The sequence below is a fragment of the Rhinolophus ferrumequinum genome, chromosome 14 (genome assembly GCF_004115265.2).
Source record: "Rhinolophus ferrumequinum isolate MPI-CBG mRhiFer1 chromosome 14, mRhiFer1_v1.p, whole genome shotgun sequence".
Classification (NCBI taxonomy): Eukaryota; Metazoa; Chordata; class Mammalia; order Chiroptera; family Rhinolophidae; genus Rhinolophus; species Rhinolophus ferrumequinum.
In genome coordinates, this window is record NC_046297.1 from 70,582,054 (window position 1) to 70,609,366 (window position 27,313).

Below are 27,313 nucleotides of genomic sequence, written 5' to 3' on the forward strand. Positions count from 1 at the left end.
CGCCAGTTACTCGTGGCCCTAAGTGCTGACCACACCTAGCGCGTGGCCATGGTCCCCGCACCCCTCCTGCCCCAGTTTGCTGATCCCACAGCTCTGTTCAGACTCTTCCTGCCCCTCCACAGGGCTGATTCCTCCCCTCTCAGAGCCCAGTTCAAATGCCACCTTCTCTAGAAGGTTCTCCTCTCCTTACTCTGAATTCCCAAAGGAACTCAGGGCCCACAGGAATCCAAGTGACAAGGAGTTAGGAATCCACCAAGACGGGCGTCCTGCTCTGTGAAATGAGTGTGATTCAAGTCCGTGGGGTCAACAGGGCCGGCAGCGGGGGAGAGGGGAAAGGAAACATTGGCTTTGGAGTTGAAATGATAAACTATGAACGTCTGTGCTCTCAGACACCTGCTGAGCTGAAATGACAGTCAAAAGTGGTGGTGTTTGTGGCTCGGAAAGCGTTGCTTCCCAGTCAAAGCTCCCAGGGATGGGATCCGCTGGGACTGTGTCACAGGGCAGGTTCCAAGTCAGGAGGCCTTTGCATTCTACCAGCGCCCTGGACCTCCCACCGTGTGGAAGGGGCTAAGAGAAGCAGGGGCAGTTGGGGCTGGTGGAGGTCAGTGCTAGGCCTTAGGAGAGCCCCCAGGCCTGTTCTAAGCACATTCGGGTGCTTAGAGTTCAGCTCACTTCCCACTCACAGTGTCAGCATGTGCTGGGGTCTGGGGGCAGCAAACTGGCTTCCAGGGCCTCATGTGTTGAGAAATGCTCGTTTTGTCAAGAAGCAACAGAAGCAGGTGGTTCTAACAGAGACAGCTGGTGCCCACCCACATATGTGACCTCCTCCTGGGCACACAGCTGGCCTACACGGTCCCTTGCAAGTAGACACGGCCACAGGACTCAGTGCCGGCCAGCAGGATTCCAGGCCCAGCCTCAGGATATTCTCTCTCCCTCTCCCGCTTCCCTTACCCGCTCCCCCACCCCTTGCTCTGCCTGAAGATGGAGAAGGCTCAGGACGTGAGGGAGGATGGGGCCTCCGGCAGTTAGGAGCCTGGGTTGCTGAATGCTCGTGTGCGACTGCAGCCAGCTCACATTAACAAGTTAGACGTTATCTGCCAGCGTGGAGGCTGGACACACAGCAAGTCTGTACAGACTGGCGTCACGACCTGCTCATCGTGTCCCACGAGATCCGAGGACAACTGGACTTTGGTGCAGATGGGTAGTCTACAAAGCCCCGCGGTGGCCCATTCTCATGGCCGCAGGCATGGCCATGTCCACTGCACAGCTGAGACAACTGGTCTCAGGGACTTGACTAGCTGTATGACCTTGGGGACGTCCCACTGCCACGGGGCGAGGCCTGGGACATGGTGTGACTATACAGTGCAGCCTGGTAGACAGTGCTCACAGCCCCATGAGGTGAGTGGTCACACACAGATACAGACGTAGACACAGACACATCTGCACACACATATATGCACAGACACAAGTGTGCACACGCAGCTATATGCACACACACACACAGGGATACATATGCGTACAGACACAAGTGTGCACACAGATATGAGCACATGCAGACATGCGTGTACACACACACACACACACACACACACATACACACATACACATAGCCCAGGGCCAAAGCTCTCCCAGAACCTCCCTTACTTAACAGCTACCGGGTATCTTCCAGTCTCAAAGTCAAGTGGGAAAAGCCGGCCTAGAGGCCCACCAGCTGGGCCCAACTCCTGCTCCTCTGTGTGATTCAGGAAAGTGCTTCAGCAGCTCGCACCCTGGTCTGTCCTGGAGACGAAGTAAGCAGCACTACAACTTCCCCCAAGGCTGGCTGTGAGCAGTAAAGACGGAAACAGGCACCAGGTATGGGCCTCCCTAGCATCCGGAGCTCTCCTGGACCACACCAGGCTTCTGTTTTCTATTTTTTCTTTCCTTCCCCACCCCCTCCCATTCAGCAACCATCAGCTAGTTTTCTGTACCGCAGGTATGCTTCTGTTTTGTGTTGTTTATTCCTTTTATTTTCTTAGATTCCACATATAAGTGAAATCACATGGTGTTTACCTTTTTCTGTCTGAATTATTTCACTCAGCATAATAATGTTGCACTCATGTTGTTGCAAAGAACAAGATTTCATTCTTTCTATGGCTGCATAATATTCCACTGCACCTATGAGTATATACCACCTCTTCTTTAGCCATTCATCTATGGATGGACATCTAGGTTGGTTCCATACCTTAGCTATTACTTGTAATGCTGCAATGAACGTAAGAGTTCATGTATCTTTTCAAGTTAGTGTTTTTGTTTTCTTTGGGTAAATACTCGGAGTAGAATTGCTGTATCCACTATGTCCGCTCTATTTTTAATTTTTTGAGGAATTTCCATACTGTTTTCCATAGTGGCTGCACCAATTTGCAATCCCACCAACAGTGCATAAGGGTTCCCTTTTCTCCAACACTTGTTTCTCGCCAACTCTTGTTTGGGTATCTCATTGTGGTTTTAATTTTCATTTCCCTGATGATTAATAATGTTGCGCATCTTTTCACATGTCTGTTCGCCATCTTTATGTCCTCTTTGGAGAAATGTCTATTCAGGTCTGTCCATTTTTTAATTGGATTGTTTGTGGGTTTTTTTTGTTTGTCTGTTTGTTTGTTTGGTGTTAAGTTGTATGAGTTCCTTATATATTTTGGATATTAACTCCTTATCACAATATCCTTGCAAATATCTTCTGTTGTTCAGTAGGCTGGCCTTTCATTTTGTTGATGGTTTCCTTCACTGTGCAATTTTTAGTTTGATGCAGTCCCATTTGTTTGCCCTTAGCAACATCTTTTTTGAAAAACAATGTCAAAGAGTTGACTGCCTGTGTTTTCTTCTAGTTTGGTTTCAGGTCTTACATTTAAATCTTTAATGCATTTTGAGTTTATTTTTGTATATGGTGTAAGTTTTCTTTTTCCCATTTATCCGCCCAGTTTTCCCAACATCATGTATTAAAGAGACTGTCCTTACCCCCATTTCATATCCTTGCCTCCTTTGTCATGGGTTAATTGACTGTATAAGGTATGATTTGTTTCTGGACTTGCTATTCTATTCCATTGATTTTGTATGTTTTTTATGACAGTACCATATGCTTTGATTATTGTAACTTTATAGTAAAGTTTGATACCAGGGAGGGTGATACCTCCCACGTTGTTCTTTCTCAAAATTTCTTTGGCTATTTGGGGTCTTTTATAGTTCCCTATAAATTTCAGGATGAGTTGTTCCAATTCTGAGAAAAATTCCATAGGTATTTCAATAGGGATTGCATTGAATCTGTAAGTTGCTTTAAGTAGTAAGGACATTTTAACAATATCAATTCTTCCAATCCATGAGCAAGGTATATCCTTCCATTTATTTGTGTCTTCTTCAATTTCTTACTTCAACACCTTAGTTTTCAAAGTATATATCTTCCAACCTTTTTAGTTAAATTTAGTCCTAAATATTTTATGCTTTTTGATGCAATTGTAAAGGGGATTATTTTCTTCATTTCTCCTTCTGAAATGCAAGAGATTTCTGGATATTGACTCCGTATCCTGCAACTTAACTGAATTCATGTGTTAGTTCTAATAGTTTGGTGTAGTCTTTAGGGTTTTCTATTTGTAGTGTCACGCCATCTGCAAATAATGAGAGTTTTTCTTCTTCCCTTCTGACTTGGATGCCTTTTCTTTCTGTTTTAGCCTCAATGCTCTGGCGAGGACTTCAGTACTATGTTACACAGAAGTGGTGAGAGAGGGTGCATCCCTGTCTTGTTCCTGATCTTAAAGGAAAAGGTTTCAGTTTCTCACCATTGAGTATGTTAGCTGTGGGTTTGTCATATGTGGTCCTTATTATGTTGAGACATGTTTTATATATATATATACATATATATATATACCCACTTTGTTGAGTTTTTATCATTAAAGGATGAGTTTTGTCAAACGCTTTGATTGCGTCTATTTAAATATGGTTTTATCCTTTACTTTGTTAACATGATGTTAATATGATACACTGACTTAAATTAATAGATGTGACTCATACTTGCATCCCTGGGATGAACACCACTTGATCGTGGTGCATAAGACTTTTAATTTATTGTTGAGTCTGGTATGCTAAAACTTTGTTGAGAATTTTAGTATCTATGTTCATCAAGAATGTTGGCCTATAATTTTCTCTTTTTTTTTTTGTAAGGTCTTTGTCTGGTTTTTGTATCAGGGTAATTCTGGCTTCGTAGAATGAATCTGGAAGCATTCCTTCCACTTCAATTTTTTTGAAATAGTTTAAGAAGGATAGGTATTAACTCTTCTCTGAATGTTTGGTAGAATTCACCTATGAAGACATCTGGTCCTGGACTTTTATTTGTTGGGTGTTTTTTTGTTTTTTTTTAATTACACTTAATGTGACATTTTAAGGCCGTTATTTCCTTATTAATTTTCTGTCTGGATGATCTATCCACTGATGTGAATGGGGTATTAAAATCCTCTACTGTAGTATTAGTGTGGATTTCTCCCTTTGTGCCCACTAATTATTGCTTTATACATCTAGGTGCTCCTATCTGGGTGTGTAGATATTTGCAGTTGTTATAGCCTCTTCTTGGATTGACCCCTTGATATCCTTGTAATATCCTTGTTTTTTACATTTTTTGTTTGAAAGTCTCTTCTGTCTGACTTTTTTGTTTTAAAGTCTATTTTGTCTATTCTCCTTTTTATTTGCATGGAATATCTTTTTTTCATCCCTTCATTTTCAGCCTGTGTGTCTTTTGAAGTGAGTCTCTTGTAAGCAGCATATAGGTAGGTCATGTTTTTTCATCCACTGGGTCACCCTATGTCTTTTTATTGGTGCATTTAATCCATTTACATTTAAAGTAATTATTGATAAATATGTACTTATTGCCATTTTGTTAATTATTTTGTGGTTATTTTCATAGTCTCCTCTGTTCCTTTCTTCTTTTCTTGATCTCTTCCCTTGTGGTTTGCTGGTTTTCTTAAGTGTATTTTGGGGGGGGGTTCCATTCTATTTATTCTTTGTATATCTTTTGTAGGTTTTTGGTTTGTGGTTACGTGAGGTTTATGTACATCACTCTGTATCTATAGCAATCTGTTTTAAGCTGATAGGCATTTGTTTGAATATATTTTATAAGGACTACATTTTTTAATCTCCCCCCACACTTTATTATTGATGTTGTATTTTAGATTTTTTTGTGCTGTGTATCTCTTAACTACTTATTGTAGCTTGGGTTGAATTTGATACTGTTTTCTTTTGACCTTCACAATAGCTTTTTAAATGTCTGATTCACTGTATTTATTAAATATTTGGCTTTACTGGTGAGATTTTTTTTCATTTCTCATATTTTCTTATTTCTGGTTATACCCTTTTCTGCTTAAAGAAGACCCTTTAACATTTTTTTGTAAAGCAGTTTAATGGTGATGAAGTCCTTTCGTTTTTGCTTGTATGGGAAACTCTTTATCTCTCCTTCAATTCTCAATGATAACCTTGCCGGGTAAATTATTCTAGGTTGTAGTAGGTTCCTTTGTCAGCACTTTAAAAATGTCCTGCCACGCCCTCTGCCTGTAAAGTGGCTGCTGAGAAATCAGCTGATTGTCTTATGGGGTTTCCTTTGTATGTAATTCCTTGTTTTCCCCTTGTTTCCTTCAAGATTGTCTCTTTATCTTGAACATCTGCCATTTAATTACAATATGTCTTGGTGTGGGCCTTTTTAGGTTCATCATATTTGAAACTCTCTGTACTTCCTGGACCTGGATGCCTACTTCCTTTCCCAGGTTAAGAAAGTTTTCAGACATGATTTCTTTAGAGTTTCTGTTCCTTTCGTTCTTCTCCTTCGGGGATCTCTATAACGTGAAAGTTTGAGTAGCTGATATTATCCCAGAGGTTCCTTAAACTATTACGGTTTTTTTAAATCATTTTTGCTGTTCTTATTGGTTGATTTCCACTAGTCTCTCTTCCAGGTTGATCTATTCTTCTGTATTAGCTAACCTGCTGTTGATTCCCTCCAATGTATTTTTCAAGTATTGTATTCTGTAGGTCTGCTTGCTGCTTGATTCTACATGCTAACTTTTTGTAGAAGTTCTCCCTAAGTTCCTCTATTCCACTCTCAAGTTTGGTGAGCCTCCTTATGACCGTTTTTTGGGTGTTTTGGTTTCTTTTTTTTTTGGTTGTTTTATTTTTCTTTTTAACTTCTTTATCAAGCAATTACTTATCTCTGTTTCCTTAGAGTTCTTTTTCTGGAGAGTTTTCTTCTTCCTTTATTTGAGAGATACTCTTCCGTCTTTTCATTTTGTTTGACTTTCTATGTTGACGTGAATTAGACAAAACAGCTCTCTCTCCCAGTCTTGAAAAAGTGGCTTTCTGTAAGTGGCCTCTGTGTAAGCTGTGTGTGCTGGGTGGTTTTCACAGGCTGGTAGGAGACCAGTGAGTGCCAAAGGCATCCAGTGCACTGGCCTCCCCAGGCAGAGCTGCTCCAGGTAGGGCGGGCGGGTACATACAGAAATGCCATGTTGGTCCTTCTTGCTCCCCTTTGTTCAGGGCTGAAATGGGCTTGAGACATGTGTCCGGGAACAGGCTGCAGCGACCTTGCAGGTAGGCCAGACCACCTGGATAGAGCCTCCACTTACCCTACGGAGGTGGAGGGGTCCTAAACAATGGCGCTCACTGGCACCTCTGCCCTGGAGAATTCCTTCAGTCCCCAGAGGGCTCCCACAGCTCCCCAGCCTTCTCCATACAATCCCTCGTTTGTTGGACAGAAAGTGGTCTTGTGAAAAAGCGACCAGTGTGTAGCCTTTCTGTGCCGGTAGGTCGGGAAAGCTGATTTGAGCTATGCAGGCACTTAGGGCACCTGGAGTGCTGGCCTTCTGGGCTGCAGTGGCTCCAGCAGAGCCCGGTGCCGTGGTGACACCCTGTGGTTCCCACTTCCTCCCTCTGGAGGGAAAAGGCTCCAGGCACTGTTGCAGGGAATGTGCTGTAGTGATCTTGCAGGTAGACCAAAGCACCTGAGGGGACCCCCCACACACAACTTACCAGAGTGGAGGCGGAGATAAATAGCAGTGCTCACCAGCTCTTCCAGCCTGGAGGGCGCCCAAGGCTTCCCAGCCTTCTCTACTCTGGCTCGCTCTTGTTTGTTATTCAGAAGCTGTTCATTCAGCTCTCAGTTGTCTCCCAGGAGTAACTGTTGTCTATATGCACATATATTTGGGTTTGCTCATGGGAGGGGTGACTTCAGGGTCCCCCTGTGCTGCCGCGATCTTGGACCTCCCTCCCTTTCCAGTCTTTGATTTTGCCTTTCGGTTTCCAAGAGGCCCTGCGAATGTAAACGAGTTTGTCACAGGTGCACATGATTCTTACTTCTTCTGCTTTATGCCTCAGGGCCTTTGCTCGTGCTGTGCTGTCAGGATGGCGTGGCTGGGAACCCTTGAACAATACAGCACCCATCCTCTGCCCGACACCTCGCGGGAATGTTCACTCCCTTATCCCCCAGCTGCAGGTTGCGATGGCTCAGCAGGGGGGACCCATGGTGCTGAGTCACGGTGCCCCTACTTCTTGGCTCCCTTAGGTCGCTGGTCTCCAGCTCAAATGACTTCAGGACAAGGTCAGTCACGCAGAAACAGGACTTGTTTTGAGGTCAGAGGGCAGTGAAGACCCTGACCAAGGGGGAGGGCCATATGCTACCTGAGGGGCAGCCCCATTCAGTCACAGCAGCTCCAGGCAGTCACTGCTTTGAGGGAGGGTGGCCCAGACAACCTGAGCTTCCTCTTCTTGGAAGGGCAGGCATCCAGGTGCATCTGCGTACGGGCCACAGACCAAACATCTGCAAAGCCCCTGTCTTACCGATGAATCTTCCCCATCCTCCTGGTAAGGAGGCGTGTGTGTCTATGCCAGGGGGGTGCCATTAACCTCCCTGTAGCCCCACTCCCCGCGGCCCAGGGGTCAGGGCGCACACGTCCCGTCACAAGCCCTGCAGGATAGTACCGTCTCTCGAGACTTCCCACACCTTCCCATCCCCGTCAAGGACCCTGTATGGAAGCCACCTGGTGTTTCTGCCCTGGAGGGGCCATGTCTCCCCTGCTAGTCTGTCTGTCTACTCTGGATGAGCAGGAACACCTCGAGGGCAGGCTCTGACCCAAATTGGTTTCTGGAGTCCTTGGGCCACGCTTGGCATGAGGGCGGTAGCCACTCGCCAAATGGCTGGACAAAGGAGGTTCCGTAGATGTTTCTCCTGCCCGGTATCATTCCACACTTGACTGAAGTGAAGTCATGAATAAATGGGACCCTTGCAGTGGAGAGGCAGTAGATAGGTAAGAAATTAGCCAAGGAGGTGACATCAGCATCACGGCAGAGTGAGAGGACGCCATTGTTTCTCCCCTTAAATTTACAAGTCAGACAACAATCACTCAACAAAGGATCCCCTGCTCTACACACAAACATGCCTGAAAGATCTGTGCATCAGGACACCTGAAGGCGGGCATGCTGGAAAGAGTAGGAAAGGCAGGGCATAGGGGAGGACAGCAGTGGTGGCCTCAGATGCAGTGAGCACCCACCACCGCTCCAGTGAGCATGACAGCACGGGAGACGTCAGGCTGCACCCCTCACACTGGCCTGGAGCGTGAGATGGGCAGAAGCAGTCCCCCTTTCCCAGAAAAGCCACCCTCCTACCCTCTCACCCCATCCAGCAGTCAGGTAGAGGTGACTGGGAAGCCTTAAGCAATACAGCAGTGCCTGCAGCCCTTCCTGGCGGGGGGTGGGAATGTGAGATGATGGACTTGCCTCCCGTGCCCCACCCATTCTGGCAGAGCCTGGGAAAGAAAATTCAAACATCCCAAACGAGACAGGAGAGAGCGGAAGGCAATATTCAAAATATTGAAAGACGGACCACTGATCAAGCTGAGAGAATTTACCATTATAAGACCTGCATTACAAGAAACGTTGCAAGGAGCTCTTCTATGGGAAACCACAAGACAAAAGTATACAAAACTTGGAGTAAGATGACAAACAGATAGAAGCAGGAAACTGCAAATATTCTTCAGGATAGGCTATTAATTATTTAACATAAAGGTTAAAAGGGGAAATAACTACTCCAATTTGGTAATGAATGTACAAAATAAAAAGCGATCATTTGTAACAACAAAATTATGTAAAGGGAGGAGGGAAAGGACTGAACGTGCACAGGAGAATGAGAGGCCATCAAAAGAGAAAAGACTATTGTATGTACGAGCCATTTTACACAAACTTACTGGTAACCACAAAACAAAAATCCAGAGCTGAGACACGAAACATGAAAAAAGAAGAAACAGAAAAAAAATCATAGAAAACCGCCAAACTAAAATAGCAAGCATACTCATAAGGGAAAAGAAACAGAGCAACCAGAAAACAAAAGATAAAATAACTGTAGTAAGTCTTCATATATCAATAATCACCCTGAATGTAAATGGACTGAACTCACCAATCAAAAGGCCCAGTAGCAGGATGGATTAAAAAACGCCCCATATGCTGCCCACAGGAGCAGGAGACGCATCTCAGCATTGAAGACAAACATAGGCTCAAAATAAAGGGCTGGAAGATGATACCTCAAGTAAATGACATCCAGAGAAAAGTGGTTGTAACAGTACTGATATCAGATAAAATTGATTTCAAGATAAAAAAGGTAACAAGAGCCAAAGATAGACATTTTACAACGACAAAGGACACAATCCATCAAGAAGACATAACACTTATCAATATGTGTACATCCAACCTGGGACCACAAAAATATATAAAGCAATTACTAACAGAACTAAAGGAAGAAACTGACAAAAATATAATTATAGCAAGAGAACTGAATATCCAATTGACAGCATTCAATGGGTCATCCCCATAAGAAGGTAACAAGGAAATACTGGCATGAAAGTACACATTAGAGTAAATGAATTTAATCGATAGTTATGGAATTTTCCATCCTAAAATGACAGAATACATTCTTTTCCATTGTACATGGAACATTCTAAAGGACAGACAATATGTTGGGGTACAAAATTAGTCTCAACAACTTTAAGAAGACTGAAATCATACCAAACATATTTTCCAACCACACTGGTGTGAAACGGGAAATGAACTACAAAAAGAAAGTTGGAAAAAAAACACAAAGAGGTTAAACAACATGCTACTGAACAACTATTGTGTCAAAGAAATAAAAGAACAGATCAAAAGACACATAGAGACAAATGAAAATGAAAATATGATCTATCAAAAATTTGGGGATGCAAAAAACGTGATACTAAGAGTAAAGTTTATAGCATTACAGACCTACTTCAAGAAAGAAGAAAAATATCAAACAATCTACCATTATACCTCAAAGAACCAGAAAAAGAAGGACAAACAAAGCCTGAAGTCAGTAGAAGAAACGAAATAATAAAAATCAGAGCAGAAACAAATGAAATAGAGAACAAAAAGATAACAGAAAAAAAATAATAAAACAAAGAACTTGTTCTTTGAAAAGATAAAATTGACAGACCTCTGGCTAGACTCACTAAGGAAAACAGAGAAAAGACTCAAATAAATGAAAGAGAAGTTACAGTGGACAGAACAGAAATACAAAGGATCATCCAAGAATACTATGAAAGGCTATACGCCACCAAATTCAATAACCTACAAGAATTGGACAAATTCTCAGAAATATACAACCTTCCTGGACTGAACCATGAAGAACTGGAAAACCTAGATAGACCAATTACTAGTAAGGAAATTGAAACAGTAATCAAAAAAACCTCCAGGAAAAGCAAAAGTCCAGGACCAGAAGGCTTCATTTGTGAATTCTACCAAACATTCAAAGAAAATTTAATACCTATCCTTTTCAACCTCGTCCAAAATAGTGAAAAGGGGGGACTACTTTCTACCTCCTTTAACGAGGCCAAAATTACCCTGATATCAAAACCAGGCAAGGACAACACAAAAAAAGAAAATTACAAACCATATCTCTGATGAACACAGACACACAAATCCTAAACAAAATAACAGCTAATCAAATATAACAATACATTGAAAGGGTCATTCATACACCCTGATCAAGTGGGATTTAGTCCAGGAATGCAGTGATGGGTCTACATCTGTAAATCAGTCAGGGTAACACATATGAACAAAATGGAAGATAGAAATCACATGATCATCTCACTAGATGCAGAAAAAGCATCCGACAAGATACAACATCCATTTATAATAAAAATACTCAATAAAATGGGTTCAGAAGAAAAGTACCTCAACATAATAAGGGCCATATATGACAACCCCTCGGCTAACATCATGCTCAATGGTGAAAGGCTGATAGCTTTTCCTCTAAGATCAGAAATAGGACAAATATGCCCCCTCTCACCACTGCTATTCAATGTAGTACTGAAAATCCTAACCAAAGAAATCAGGGCCCCACTAAAAAACAATTGGAAATGAAAAAGTAAAAATGTTGCTATTTGCAGATGACATGATTCTATATATAGAATACCCTAATGACTCCAATAAAAACTATTAGAAACAATAACTACAGTAAAGTTGCAGGATACAAAATCAATGTACAAAAATCCATTGCATTCCTATATACTAACAATGGAATTTCAGAAAGAGAAATGAAGAAAACAATCTCATTTACAATTGCAACAAAAAGGATAAAATACCTAAGATTAAACTTAACAAAGTAGGTGAAGGACCTGTACACTTAAACCCACAAAACATTGTTGAAAGAATTGAAGAAGACACAAGAAATGGAAAGATATTCCATCTTCACAGATTGGAAGAATTAACATTGTTAAAATGGCCATATTACCTAAAGCAATACACAGATTTAATGCAATCCCCATCCAAATCCCAATGGCATTTTTCAAAGATATAGAGTAAAAAAATCATCAAATTTGTATGGAACTGAAAAGGACCCCAGATAGCCAAAGCAATCCTGAGGTAAAAAAGAACAAAACTGGCGGTATCACACTCCCTGACTTCAAATTATATTACAAAGCTATAGTAATCAAAACAATATGTTATTGTTGAACATATTCAACACACAGACCAATGGAACAGAACTGAGAACCCAGACATATACCCACATGTATATGGGCAAATAATTGCCAACGAAGGAGCCAAAAACATACAATGGAGAAAGGAAAGTTCCTTCAATAAATGGTGCTGGGAAAATTGTAAACCCACATGCAAAAGAATGAAACTAGACTGCTGACACCACACACAAAAATTAACTCAAAATAGATTAAAGACTTGAATGTAAGACCTGAAACAATAGAATACATAGAAGAAAACATAGGCACTAAGCTTACGGACCTGGGACTCGGAGGGGTTTTTGGGAATTTCACCCCCAAAAGCAAGAGAAGTACAAGCAAAGAGAAGTACAAGCAAATATAAATGAATGGGACTCCATCAAACTAAAAGGCTTCTGCACAGCAAAGGAAAGCATCAACAAAACAAAAAGGCCACCAACCGAATGGGAGCAGATACTTGCATGTGATACCTACGATAAAGGGATAATATCCAAGGTATATAAAGAACTCATACAACTCAATGACAAAAAAATAAACATTCCGATTAAAAAATAAGCAGGGGACCTGAACAGACACTTCTCCCAAGAAGAGATACGAACGGCCAACAGATACATGGAAAGGTGCTCACCATCACTCGCTACTGGGAAAATGCCAATCAAAACCACGGCGAGAGCCACCTCACACCTGTTAGAATGGCATCATCAACAAGACACGAGTAAGTGCCGGAGAGGCTGTGGGCAGAGGGAGCCCTGGTGGCAATGGGTGCAGCCACGCACTGTTTATCAACAAGGACACATTGTCTGCTAAAGGCATCGCTAGGCAGTTCCGTCACTGTGCAGACATCCCAGAGAGCACTCGACACAAACCTGGACGGCAGAGCCCCCTGCACTCCTAGGCTACCTGCTGTCCCACCAGCGTACATGTGGTCTCTCATTGACCGAAACTTATGCGGCGCATGACGTGTACGCCTGCCTTTCTACGAACGGACTGGCACAGTCCAGGGGGGCCTTTCCCTCCTTCACGTTGCAGTGGATGACATGGCGCTTTCACGTCTGCGTCCGCAGTGCCTTCATTCATTCAACAGGTAACTGCTTAGCACCTGCCATGTGCCGAGCACTGGGCACCAAGGGCGTGATGACAGTGATGGTGACGATGAGAACAGCACCGTGACGGCCATGACGCCGCCACGCTGTGCCAGGCACTGTTCTGAAGGCTGCCCATCCGCCGCACGGTCAGCAGAAGGCATGATCGCCACCGGGGTGTCATAAAGGGTGTGAGAGAAAAGGGCTCTTGGGGGCCTGTAATCCCCTCAGTTCCCAGGTGAGGAGCGGAAGCACAGAGGCCGTCACTTCCCCGGGGTTTCATGTGCCGCCCAGCACTGGGCTGGAAGCGGGAAACGCAGCCCTGAGCTCAGCATCTGAGGACGGGGGAGGATGCCTGCCCAGCCACCCACCCGTCCCCGGGCAGAACGGCCTGCCCACATGCCTCCACCCCTGCTGCAGGAAGCGTTCGCAAACAGAAGCTGGCCTCAATTCATCTCCCCAGAGCCGTGGAGCCCTTTTAATTAAAGTGGCTGCCCAGCTGCTGTCTGCAGATGAGGGATGGCCCTTGGACCGTGAGAGCAGACCTGCATCTGTCTTGTTAGCGGCTGGGTGTCCTGCAGTGGCTTGTGCAGGGCAGGAGACAGCGCTGGCCAAGAGAGCCGGACCAGAGAGGGCCACCCCATCCTGCAGAGGTGAGCACACTGGCCACCCACAGGGCCATGCTCTCTGCCAGGATGGGCTCTGCACACTCAGCCCCTGGGGAAAACGAGGCCCAGCGCAGCCTCTGTGGCTGCCGCAGGCGACATCCCCTCCTACTATACAGAGTAGGCCCTCAACAAGGGTTAGTGGAAACCGAATCCCCTCTCCAGCCTCCACAATTCCCCCAATCAAAACCTGTCCCCAGAACGTTATTCCTCCCGGGACAATCTGCTGGAAAAGCCTGGTCAGCACTGCAGCAGGAAAGCCTGTCCCACCCAATGCCAGCAGGATGGAGAGACCTGCACTGGTGGCCTAAAGGGGACCTGTGGTAGTCACAGTAGTCATCTGACTGAGCAAGTCACATAGCCACAGCGAGCCTGTTTCATCCTGTGTTGCAGGCAAAGGAACCCCCACATCCTCTCCACAGCCTGGCAAGGGGGGCCCTGTGTGTGATGCATGCAGCCCAGGGCCGAGCACATGGAAGTCCTGGCTGTGGTCACCTTCTCTCCCAAACCAGCCCTGGGCCACCCCTACATGTCTCTGCAAAATCTCACATCCCTTCCTTTTAAAGTCCCAACCACTCATCACTCCCTAGCCCAGTGTTTCTCCAAGCGTGGCCACAGACCATGGTACTCCCTCGGGCATTGGTCAAAGTGCAATTCCAGGCCCTGCCCGACTCATGAGATCAGAAGCCCCAGACCAGGCCCTGGAATCTGCATTACAGAACCATCTAAACTGGGGTTTGAGAGCCGTGGCCCTGACTTGCGCTGGGCTCTGAGTTTGATGCCCCTTTCTGGCCTGGCGTGAGATGGAACACTGGATGGAGTTCCAAGTGTTGTGCAGCTTGGATGGAAGCCCAAAGGCAAATACCCACTGATTTAAGCTTCTTTGTTACCACCCCACAGGGAGAAAATCATTCCCACTCAGACCATTGCCCTTGATACCCTTCCTGAAAAACCAAGTGTGACCGTCACTGGGGTGGACTCCCCTGAATCTGTCACCAGCAATTTCCATCACTGTCCAAACTTGGACACCACCAGCAAGGGGAGCGGCTGTCATCTCCGAGAGGGAAGCTTTATGCTCATAATTACTCTTGTCGCAACTATTAGGGAAGCCCGACCTGGTCCTGGCAATACTTCCTCCATGTCTCAGCTGTGTGACCTTGGGCAAATCACCTAACCTTGCAGAGATCAAAAACTGAAACGCAAAAGATGGAACAATCCCCACTCAGTTAATCTTAATTTATCTCCTAGTCTTCCCACTATTTCACTTCATTTTCTACTTTTTATATGTTTTCATTTGCTAAATCACTAATTGTAGGAATAATACTTGCTCACTAAAGAGGATTACAAAATTTAAAAATAAATCTACAGAAACAGGCAAGAATTACTCACAATCCCACCATTCAAGAGGCAGTCCTGTGGCATTTTGTTGTATTTCCTCTAGACTTTTCCTAAAACATCTCCCAGGGCTGACAGCAAACTGTATATAAGCAATTATGTAGCCTTCTTTTTTTCCTACTTATAAGAAAATGCTTATGCCATTCTATTGCCAATAAAAAGTTTTCATAAACATCATTTTTAATTCTTCATAAACTTCAAGGAGATGTGCCATAATTTCTTCAGCTAAATAAGCTAAATATGGAATCCATTAGTCTCCAGTGTGCCTCTGTTGCTAATAACCATTTGTGCTTTAGCCAAAAGCATGCCATTTCTGGCCCTTGGTATTTTATTCAGACACGTAAAAAGACCAGAAACAAATGCAGTACCAGAACTTAGCCTGAACACTGCAAGAGATTTGAAAATGAACAGGTCCTTCATCGTCTCCTGAGTGCACAGAACCTTCTTCCCACAGCACGCCCAACTGCTAGAGGTGATCTTCATCCCATTTTCCTAGATGAAGAAACATGCTCAGAGAGGTCAAATGATTTGTACCAGGTCACACAGCTAGTGAGGGGCAATGTGGAGATTCCCATCTGCACCTCTCTAACCTTCAAGCCCCAGCTATTCCCATGCCTGTGTACTGATGGTCACAGCCATGGCCAGAGACCTCCAGGATGGGATGAAGGAACTGGCCCTGTGCCCCAGGGTAGGATCATTTCTGAGCCTCTCACCTGGTCAGCTCCAGAATCTGTTTTGCCATCACTATGGTCCTTTCCTTTCAGCAGAGGTGGATCCCACCTACTGCTGGGGAACCCAACCTTTAATGTGCTTTCTGAGCTCACAGAACGTCACTGATGGGCAGCCAACCTCCACAAGGGCAGAGTAAGGACCTCCAAAGATCTGCTTCTCCACAAAAGCAATGAGAGCACTGGGAAAGGTGTCAAAATCAACTCTTCAAATTCTAGAAATTAACTAAAGGCTTGCAAGGATCCAGTAAGAGTTTATTCAAGAAAAATGACTAAATTTCAGTAAGAAAGAAAAGCTTTATGGTGCTTTAACTTGTTCTAGTCACATCTCCCTATCCCTAGCTCCACGGTAGCCTTGAAAACCAACAGCCCAGCAATCAGTATCAGCTGGAGCTAACAAGAGCCTGACCAAAAATACACACAGGAGAACTGGGGAATGGGAGATTTTTAAAGGTTTGGCATATTCCTGGGAATCTAGAAGGCTACACACATATGCAGGGCTGTGCGGAGTACCAGGAAACACTTGAGCTGTCCCTAGTCATTCACTTCTGGATCACCTTGAGACTCTACACAAGCAAGGCGTGAAGGCTAAGGTCAAGCTGTAAACAATGCAACCTGAAAGCGTTGTGTGCCTCAATACACACAGAGATGCCTTCAGCAAAGACTGGGAGAGTTACTGGCTCTAGGCATTTAGATAAATCTCTGTACAATAATTGACTGCTGAGCAAACTAGGCAGAGACTTCATGGCCACAGGTGACAAAGAATATAGACTTCACAGAATTCATCCAGGAACGTCACTAAGCACACAAACAACTGAGCCAATTGTCGTCAACAATATCAACAACATTAAGCCTTGGAGGAGAAGGGGGAATCTGATTTCTGGAGTTGCCATATTATATCATTTTTAAACATCTAGTTGTCAACAGAAAATTCTAAGACACACAAAGACATGGAAAGTATGGTCCATACATGGGGATAAAAAGCAGTCAATACAAATAAATAGTCCCTGGAAAAGCCAGAGATTAGTAGAGACACGAAATCAGCTATTACAAATATGTTCAAAGAATAAAGGAAACTATATCGAAAGAATTAAAAGGAAGCATGAGCATGATGAAAGGAAAGCATGAGAACAATGCCACACTAAATAGTATCAGTAAAGAGATGGAAACTGTTTCTTTTAAGAAATAGAAATTCTGGGATTGAAAAGTACAATAACTCAAATGAAAAATCACTACCGGGCTCAACAGCATATTTGAACGGGCAGAAGAAAGAATCAGTGAACCTGAAGACAGATTAATCGAGATTACCCAATCTGAGGAACAGAAAGAAAAGAAGAATTGAAAATAAATAAATAAATGGAGCCTCAAGAGACCTATGAGGTGATAATAAAAAAGCAGCCCTTTATTTCATCGGTGTTCTAGAAGGAGAGGAGAGAAAAAGACAGGAGGTATTTCTAAAGACATAATGGCCAAAAACTTCCAAAATTTGTTGAAAACATTAATCTGGCACATCAAAGAAGCTTAACACATCCCAAGTACAATAAACGCAAAGAGATCCTCATCTAGACGCATCGTAGTTAAGCTACTGACAGCAAAGAACAAGGACAGAATCTTGAAAGAAAAGAGTAGCCCATCGTGTACAAGCAATCCTCAATATTAACACCTGACTTCTCATCTGAAACCACAGAGGCCAAAAGGCAGGAGAATGACATGTTCAAAGTGCTGAAAGAAAAACACTGTCAACTAAAAATTCTATATCCATCAAAACTAGTCTTCAAAAAACAAGAAAGAAATTTAGATATTTCCAGATAAGCAAAAACTGAAGGAATTCCGTGCTGGCAGACCAGCAGGAAATAGCATCGAGGGTCCCTCAGGCTGAAAAGACATTCAACAGTAACTCAAATCCACACAAAGAAACAAAAAGGGCCAGTAAAGGTGACAACATAGGTAAGTAATTAAGAAAATACAAAATGTATTTTATTTATAACCTTTTTCTTCTCCTCCTATCTGATTTTAAAGACAACTGAATAAAGCAATAACTTTTAAAAAGTGTTGAAAAGGCTTATAATGTATGAAGGTGTAATTTATATGATATTAATAGTACAAAGGAAGAGATGGGTGGAGTTATGTTGGAGCAAAGTGTTTGTAAACTATTGAAATTAAGCTGATATCAATACAAACTAGACTTTTTAAATGTAAGATATTAATTACAATCCCCAGGGTAACTACTAATAATTCAAAAAATATACATACAGTGAAGAAACAACAAAGGAATCAAAATTGTATACTAGAAAACATTTGAACACAAAACACACAATGATGGAGGAATCAAAGCACAAAAAAGACATAATACATATAGAAAACAAATAGCTAAATGGCAGACTTAAATCCTACCTTATCAATAATTACATTAAATACAAATTGACTACATCAAGAGGCAGAAATTGGCAGAATGGACAGATAAAAGCATGATCCCACTGTATGCTGTCTATAAAAGACACACTTTAGATACAAAGACACAAACAGATTTAAAGCAACAGAATGGAGAAAAGATACATCGTGCAAACTAATCAAAAGCACTGACGTGGCTATACTACTATCAGACAAAACGGACTTGAAGAAAACGGGCTGACAGCTCCTCCGACAGCTAAACACAGAGTTGCCACACGAGCCACCAATTCCACTGCTAGGTCTGTACCCAAAAGAACTGAAAACAGAACTCAAACACGAACACACATGTTCTTAGCGGCATTATTCACAACAGCCAAAAGGTGGAAACCACCCAAATATCCATCGACAGATGAACGGATACACAAAGCACGGTCTGTCCCCACACGGGGATGTCACTCAGCGGTGGTCACCGGCGACAACATGGATGAGCCTCCAAAACACGATGCTGAGTGAAAGGAGCCAGGCACACACAGCCGTATCGTATGACTCCATCTTACGGAATGTTCATAACAGGCAAGTCCACAGAAACAGACAGCAGATTAGTGATGTGGCAAGGGCGGGAGGAAGGGGGCACCGGGGAGTCAGTGTGCCATGGGTCTGGGGTGATGGACTGTTCTGGAACTGACAGAGGGGATGGCTGCACAACACTGGCAATGTGCTAAACGCCACTGAACGGCACACTTTGAAACTGTTGATTTTATATGTGTTTTATCTCTGGGGGTGGGGGAGACTTCCACAGCTATTCAGACTCACGGTGCCGGGGGCTGCGATGTTGCCCCAATATGGACGCGGGGCTCCTGCATCCCGCCCCCTGACCGACGGGTGGCCAGTCGCTCAGCACACAAATTCAGTACCTTGACTACTGACCATAAACAGCCGCTGGCACCAGCTGTGCCCGAGCCGCAGGGTCTCAGCCCAGAGCCCGGTGCCAGTATGGTGAACGAGTGAAAAGAACACCAGTGTGTGGCCAACGGAAGGACACAGCTCCTGTCCCAAGGAGCCCAGTGCCCGGCACACCTCGCCACTCCATCCTGGGCTGGGGCCCCCACCCATCCTCCCAGATTTCAGTCTCCTCCTCACCCCACTAAAAAGGGGAAAGAAGCCCCTGGGAGCCTGAGGAAGTGTTTCTGTTGATTTCTGGAATTCACTTCTGTGCGAAATCCTCAAACATAATGAAAGAGGCGGAGCTGCTGTTCAGTCTCCAGAAGCCCAACACCCTGACCTTCAACCACCGGTGGGGCTGGGTCGCTCACTTCCACTGAAGCTGGACTCACGCCGCTTAAATTGTCCTTTCTCACGGCAACGCAGGGGTGGGAAATGACGGGATTTTCAGGTAGACGCGATTGGAAAATTGGCTGAGTGCCATGTCAGACAGAAGTGTGTGTTTAATTATGCAAATGCTGATGCTTGGGGCACAGGAGGCTGTGGGGTGAGCTCTGGCCGTGTGATTGGGGGGCAGGGGGTGGCTGGCAAAAGAGTGTGGACTCAGCACAACCACAAACTCACCAGCGTGGGCCAAATTCCCTCCCAAACATGTCCCACACGCACGCCATCCTCACTGGGCCCCTGTTGAGGACTCTTCCTGTCCCTCCGAGGCAGCCCCAGCTGGCAAGTGGCCTCCCTCACCCCCACGCCCCATTCTTCTTCCTGCACTTTGATGTCTCTGCAGCACCCACAAGACCACGAGGTCCAGCTCCTGGGCTGTGTGACCCTGGGCGGATCACTTAACTTCTCTGCCTCAATCATTCATTAAGAGACACTTTTCTGAGCACCTAGCGTGTTCTAAGATGTGGGGGTACAGGGAGAATAAAGCAGCACCACCTGATAGACAGTAAACATTATCTCCCCACCAGCATGGAGGACGCACGGACGAGCAGGACCTCTCCATTCACTGAGGAGCGAGGTGGCTGGGGAGGCGGAGTCAGAGAGGCCCCTCCGTTCTCATCGCCCTAGAGGCAGCGGGAGAGCGAGCTGGGCAGAGGGAATGGCATGTGCAAAGGCCCAGCGCAGGAGCAGCTTCCCCAGGCAAGGTCAGATCACGTGGGGCCTCGTGGCCATGGAGGAACTCGGCTCAAAGTTCCCCAGTGGCTGGTCCTTTGACCCAGAATAAGATGCAGAACAGTGAGTCTGAGTTTGCTTTCCAGTAGGTTACTCTGCCTGCTGCGTGGAGAGGGCAAAGTCGGGGGACCTTCTGTTAGCATGGGTCAAGCTTCAGCTCACTTCTGTCACCTGCATGACAGCTCTATGGGATACTAGTACGTCCCCCAGCTCTCCAAGCCACCACGGCTGCAACAGCCTGGCAGACACAAGGTGACGCACTCAGTACGCCCATTGACGGGGCATCACAGAGCCTGAGGGTGGGCTGCTGGGGGGCAGGTGGTGACTTCAGGGGCTGAAGGGGCGGAGCAGAGCGGGTCCCTCAGTGCCTGCTTGGTGCCGTGGCTGCCCTCCTCTCCCCATCTCTCCTTCTCCCGTCCTCCCCACCAAGGGGCCAACCCCAAGGAGGGAGGGGAAGGAGGGTGAACAAAGGGACCACATCCCCTTCCACCTCAGGGCCCGTGCCATCTGACTAGGGCAGGAAGGGGCTGCCTCTGAATCGGATGTAGACTGAAAGTTTGCAACCAGCCCCGAGTGCATTTCCATAACCAGAGTCCCTGGGAAATGAGACTCTGTGCTCACAATGTCAGAGAGGGTCATCCGGTGGGGAAGGCACGGCACGGGAGAAACGACGCGGTCTCCCACGGGCCCCAGGCGTCGAGCCTGGACACTCCCCGAGCCCCTCATCCCCTGGCAAAGTGACTCCAGATGAGCCTGGGTGGGTGGCCTCACCCAACCCTGAGCACATTGTCTCCTATTAATATGGAAAGCTCCAGAGTATCTGGATGAATGCAGAAGCAAGAATGCTGGGCTGCAGGTCAAGAGAATGCGTTTTAAATTCCATTTTGCTTCTTCTTGGCTGCGAGACCAAGGCCGAATGGCGTCCCCTGAGCAGTTCCTGAAATGTGCGAGCAGAGGCTGGGGTGGGAGACAGGCCCAGAGTGCGATGGCCGTGGGACATTCTACAGGCCCGACTCAGCCCGTTACCAGGAACCAGTGTCCACAGGGTCAAGTCACAGGCGGCTGTTCCTCCTCGAGATCAACACCTCCACACACCCCCACCCTGCTGTCCGGGAGGGTGGGGGCTTCCAGTTACAGCTCTGGCCTGTCCTGCAGCCAGAATCTGCCTGGCACTGTGTGAAAGGACACTGTCTCTGTGCTTGGGAGCATTTACTGGGACACATTCATTGGACAAATGCTGTGGCCTGAGCCCCAGGAGGGGGCCGCCCACCTGCCTGCCCAGTCCTGCCCTCTACAGAGAGAAGCACCTGGCCTCCCTCTCCTAGCTCTGCCAACATCCTTTGAGCCCTGGACCCCAAGTACCTGCAATCGGGTCTCTTCCTGTACTCCCCATCTTGCGAACCACCTGCATCACCAGGTTGAACTTCAATGTCCTCTCTCTCAAACCTATGAGCTGGGTAACGCAATCTGTTTTTGTAAAGATTAAATGAGAGGATAGGATCGCAGGCATAGCCTTGTGGGGTGCAGGTGAAGTCCCACCCCAGAGGTTCCACAAGGCACTGAGCCCCTCCCAGCAGACCAGTGCCAGTATGGCCCGGAATGGGCACACGGGGTGCTTGAGACCTGCTTCTCCGAACGCATTGCTACAGGTGGGTTCATTCACGGGTCTCCTGACTCCAAGTCCAGTGCTCATGCCTCGGCCCATCCCAGATCCACGCCTCCAGGTCTCTGTTCATGAAAAAGTGCTTCTAAGGACGGTCACCCAAGCACACTGGGCGTGGGGCACTGACCACATGCCGCCCAACCTGGGGGAACCGCCCTCCCTACCTGGCCCCTCAGCTGTCCCAGGGGCTCAGGGTTCAATTCCCAGCTCTACTGCTGGCCTGTGACCTGCCACCAGCACCCCTCCCTGTCAAATGCAGGAGGCTTCTGCTGCTACTAGTGTGTGTGTGTGTGGGGGGGGGGGGGGCGGGGCGGGTACCGCCTAGGGCAGGATTCTCGAGCTGGGAGCTGGAAGTTGATTAAATGGTTATTTGTTCTGCCTTCCACTATGGATCCTAAAGAGCTTTCAGGAGGAAAAGTGCTGCATGATGATTATTTAATATTTTATGGGTCCATAAATACACCGAGCGCTACGCAGCCAAATGCTGTCAGCTGCTGGCTGATGGGAGGGCCGGCCAACAGGTGGCATGGCCTGGACACCTGGGTCCCCAGTCGGCAGAGGCGAGGGTCCCTCTGAGCCCAAAGCCACTGGGGCTCCAGCATGGGCTCCATCCACACCTTCTCTCCTGGGGTCGGAATTCAGTACCTTCGCGGCTGGGGTGACGAAGCCGCTGCCCACAGGGCATTACGTGCCGTGCGTGATGACCGCACGCTGCTGGAGCCTGGGGGCTACAAGGGGCGCTCCTTCTGCCCCAGCCGGCACTCAGAATCTCCCCAAATGTTTCCACAGTGGTGACGGGCCGGGGTGCAGAGCGCTGGCCTGCTGCGGGGGCCCCTGCACCGTGCCTGGCACCCCCAGCTACTCGGTGCTCATGTGTGAAGCAATGAAGAGCAATGACAAAAGCCACCCGCCCCGTCAGGCTCTGACTGCAAACGGGTTTGCAAGGGGCCGAGACCGCTCTTTGAAAGGTATCTTGGTATAAGAGATCACAAATGCACGGCCAGCAATAGAAAAGGTTATCAATTTACTTTACACACATTTGGCTTTATCTTAACCTACGAGGAGAAGCACCTGAGACGTTTTATTTCTTCGGACCATATTTGCTTTGAATCACATTGTGCTCCCTGACCTGGAGTCCCCGCTTGATGGAGTCTGTGTTCACCCCACCCCTGCAGGTGACCCTCCTCCCAACTTCAGCGTCCCTCACTCCGGTAACCCACACTCAGAGATCCCCACCAGAGCCCACCCTTCCTCTTGGTCTCTCCAGACAATTTCTGGAGTGTGACAGGGGCCCCCGAGGTAATGTGAGCCCCTGGGGGCAGAGCCATCCCTACCCCCTCCCTGATCCCATGAGGCCTGGCTTCCCCTTGTCTACTATATGCAAATACTTGTCCAACAGATGCTCAAAACTCAAATCAGATGACACGAGGGAAATTCCTTCAAAACCCATAAATCACTTTACAAACACGAGACAGTATTATCAGCTCAAGGAGAATCCGTCTTCCATGCCATCTGGAGACCCATGGGCTCACTCCTCCCCACGCCAGCCCAGCCCAGCCCAGCGCAGCGCAGCTCAGCTCAGCTCAGCTCAGCTCAGGCAACACCCTCCCGAGAATTTCTGCTCCAGACTACCCGAGGCCTCCCTGACCCCAAATTCCCAAATCCCCAAATCCCAGCGTTTCAGAGCAGAAGGAACCAGATCAAATCCCCACGTTCCTTTCCCCAGGGGGAAGTGGAGGCCCAGGGTGGGCAAGTGAGTGCTCCAAAGCCACACAGCAAGTCAGCGCCCAAGCCAGGGCACTGAGCCCCGGCCCGAGGCCTGTCCTCTCCATTCCTTCAGGAAGAGCTGTCCAGCTTAATGCACTTGGGGCGGGAAAGGATGATGCTTTTATTTAAAAAAAAGAAAACTAACTAAGTCCACGTATAACCTCGGAACAGCCGAGGTTTTGCTGGATTTTCTGCTTACACAGCCAGGGAAGACTCTGGATGGGGTTTTTAACATTTACTTGTGAAACCCAAGTACCCCAGTATCCCACTGCCCCAGCCCCCTTCCTCTGGGGACGGCTCTGCCTGGTCAAAGAGAGAGAGCCTCCGAGCAGGAAGCCGGCCCCAGCACGTCTGCCACGTGTGCAGACCCTTCCAGGCATGCGCACTCCACGGACAGACACGCAGACACTCCCCAGGCAGCCCTCAGGGGAGTCTTCCTGTCTTCCCTGCTCCCATCCCTCCCCCTCCCTGAGCTCCAGACCCCCTCACTTCCGACAACAGCCCCTTCCACCTCTGGGGTCTTCCAGGTGACAGCAGTGGCAGCGTGTGCTGGCCAGACACCTGGACTCTCCTCAGGTCACAGCTGAGCTATCACCTCCTCCATTTTGGTCCTTATGTGGTCCCCTCACACAGCACCTTGTTCAAATCAGTCCAAGCACTCAGGGATGCTGTAAGATCCAAAAAGACTAGCAGAAATGTCGAGTTGGTTGTTTAATCGTGGCCTCTAGTGGGGATGTCTTGTTTACCATTCTATCCTGGTAAATCCTACCTATGCACACCAAGCATAGATTTACGGAGCACCTATGGGATCATCTGCTAAAGCGCGGATGGAGGGATGGACAGAGGGTGGGTGTGTAGATAAACGAGCAGGTAGATAAATGGGTGGATGAGTAATAGGTGAGAGAATGGCTGGGTGGGTGACTGGATGGGTGAGTGGGTGGATGGAGAGATGGACGGATGGTGGATGGATGGATGGTGGATGGATGGATGGATGGATGGATGGTGGATGGATGGATGGTGGATGGATGGATGGATGGATGGATGGATGGTGGATGGATGGATGGTGGATGGATGGATGGATGGATGGATGGTGGACGGATGGATGGTGGATGGATGGATGGATGGATGGATGGTGGACAGATGGATGGATGGATGGTGGATGGATGGATGGTGGATGGATGGATGGATGGATGGTGGACGGATGGATGGATGGAGACGTGAATAGATGATTCAAATAAACAATGAACGGACGGGTGAGTGGGGAGGTGGGAAGATGGATAGATAATGGGTGTGTAGATAAGTGGGTGGATGAACATGAAGAGATAAGAGGAGGGCGGGTGGGTAAATGGAGGAGTAGATGAAGAGATGGATGGGTGAATGGAGGGACAAATGGACGAACGTAGATGGGTGAGTGAGTAGATGGTTCAAATCAACAAATGGGTGGATGGGTGGGGGATGGGTGGGGGATGGGTGGGGGATGGGTGGGGGAAGGATGGGTAGGAGGATGGCTGGTTGGACATAGACAGGTCGGCGGGTGGATGAGTGGACATAGAGGCAGACGGCAAAGCTGGAAATCAAATCCTGGTGTGTCAGGATCCAAGTTCCCTGCTTTCTCAAGCCTCCCCTCCTCCACTGCCCTTCTCTCAGACACAGCCTGGGAACGAGCTGACAGTGACAAGCAGTGGGGGCCAGGATGCAGACCCATGTGGCCTCTGGTTGTCATGAAGTCCAACAGCCCCTGTCACAGAGAACTGCGTCCCTCCCCTCTTCCCCATCCCTCGATCAGACCTCACTCGGTGTCCAGGAGAGGTGAGGCAAGACTCACCACCTCTTGTAATCACGAGAAGCAAACAAAACAAAACACTCCTTCCCAGCTCGTTCCCAAAATAGACTCTCTCGCCACCCAGACACACTGGCTGGCTGGCTCCCCCTCATTCAAACCTGACGAGGCAGATTTTCTAGAGCCCAGAGCCCGGGGTAGGGCAGGGAAGGGGCAGGAGAGGCTGTGACTGCCGCTGGGTCCAGGGGAGAGGGTGACAACGGCGGGACCACCTCAGGGGGGAAGCAGGGAACTGAGCGGTGCCAAGACCTGTGCGGGGGCTTTGCAATCATCAACTCTCAAATCTACCCTGCAAGGAAGGCGTTGTCATCCCCACTTCTCATACAAGTAAACTGAGGCCCGGAGAGGGGAAGTCACTGCTGCAGGCCTGTTTGTCCCACAGCCCTGGCCTCTTCATCTCAGGGCTTTGACAACCAGAGTTGGAGCAGAGAAAGCAGATGTCGTGGGCCGACCCAGAGCAGCCAGGGAAGGCTTCCTGGGGTAGAAGGCAGGGTTCAAAAGAGGATTCCTACCAATAACAAGTGAAAGGCAGAGCACCAGCCCTGCTGTGAGGTCTCGGGAAAGTTCCTGGAGCCCCGTGAGCCTCAGTTTCCTCAACTGCATAATGGGAACAAGAATCCTGGGAGGGAACGAGAGAGGTCAGACAGGTTCAAATCAGACACAGAGGCCAGTGGAGCAGCCACAAATGGGCACCGAGCCATGACTCCAGGGACACTCAGGTGACTGACTCAAGGCCCCTCTGTGCCATCCTTCTCATGGACACAGCTAGAAAGCTTAAAATGAGCCAGGCTGGGGGGCAGGCCGATGCTCCCAGGTACAGGTGAATGGACCCTGCCTGGTGCCAGACCTGAGCTGACAGGCAGCTGTCAGCTCCTCCCTGAAGCCAGCCTGGCCTCTGGGGCACAGCAAGAAACGCCAAACCAGAACAGCTTACACGGGGAGTGTGACGGGTAATGCCCAGGACCTATGTCTTGGCGTCCTCCGGCCCACATCTCCCTGCACTCCTGCTGTCCAGCTGCAACAAGCACTTTCTCACTTTCTCTGGGCCTTTGCCCATGCTGTTCTCCCAGCCCAAAGCGCCCTGCCCCATTCTCCCCCGCCCCTCAGGCCGTCCTGGCCATGGCTGCTCTCCCTGACAGGCTCCCAGCCCAGAGGAGCAGGTGAGCAAGCAGCTGGATGCACTGAGTCTTGTCAGATGGCCCCTCCTCCAGGAAGCCTTCCACACACACCCCCACCTCCCTAGAAACAAGTGGTTACTTTCTCCTTTAGGCCACATTTTGGAGGGGCTCAAACCCACACAATGCTCCATTCACGGCCACAAATACTTCTTAAATGATCACGACCGTCTTCCGGACCTGTCTCTTCTCAGTTTTCATGCACCTGGACACATGCCACAACCTCCTCACGGCCAGACCATCCAATGGCCAGAATGCTCTCCAACACAAATCAGATCACGCCCCTGCCCTGCACACCCCCTCCCATAGACCAGGACCCCCTGCCAGGGCTCAGCCCCCACTCCCACCTCCACCCCCGCACAAACTGCTCCCCTCTTCCAGCCACGTCTTCCCACAGCCCCTGGCCTCGGGATTCACTCCAACCCAGCACTTTCCCCTCCACACCACTGCACACGTGGGCCCTCCA

General features: G+C 47.7%; 1 protein-coding gene across 1 annotated transcript in view; it reads right to left on the minus strand.

Moving 5' to 3' along the window:
- Positions 1–22,750, minus strand: part of KCNK9 (potassium two pore domain channel subfamily K member 9) — a 33,260-nt gene extending 10,510 nt beyond the window's left edge. Inside the window, exon 1 of the mRNA XM_033125998.1 lies at positions 22,711–22,750. Coding sequence (XP_032981889.1) covers positions 22,711–22,750 — 40 coding nt within the window. The remainder of the gene's footprint in view (positions 1–22,710) is intronic.
- Between the last annotated feature and the right edge of the window lie 4,563 nt (positions 22,751–27,313).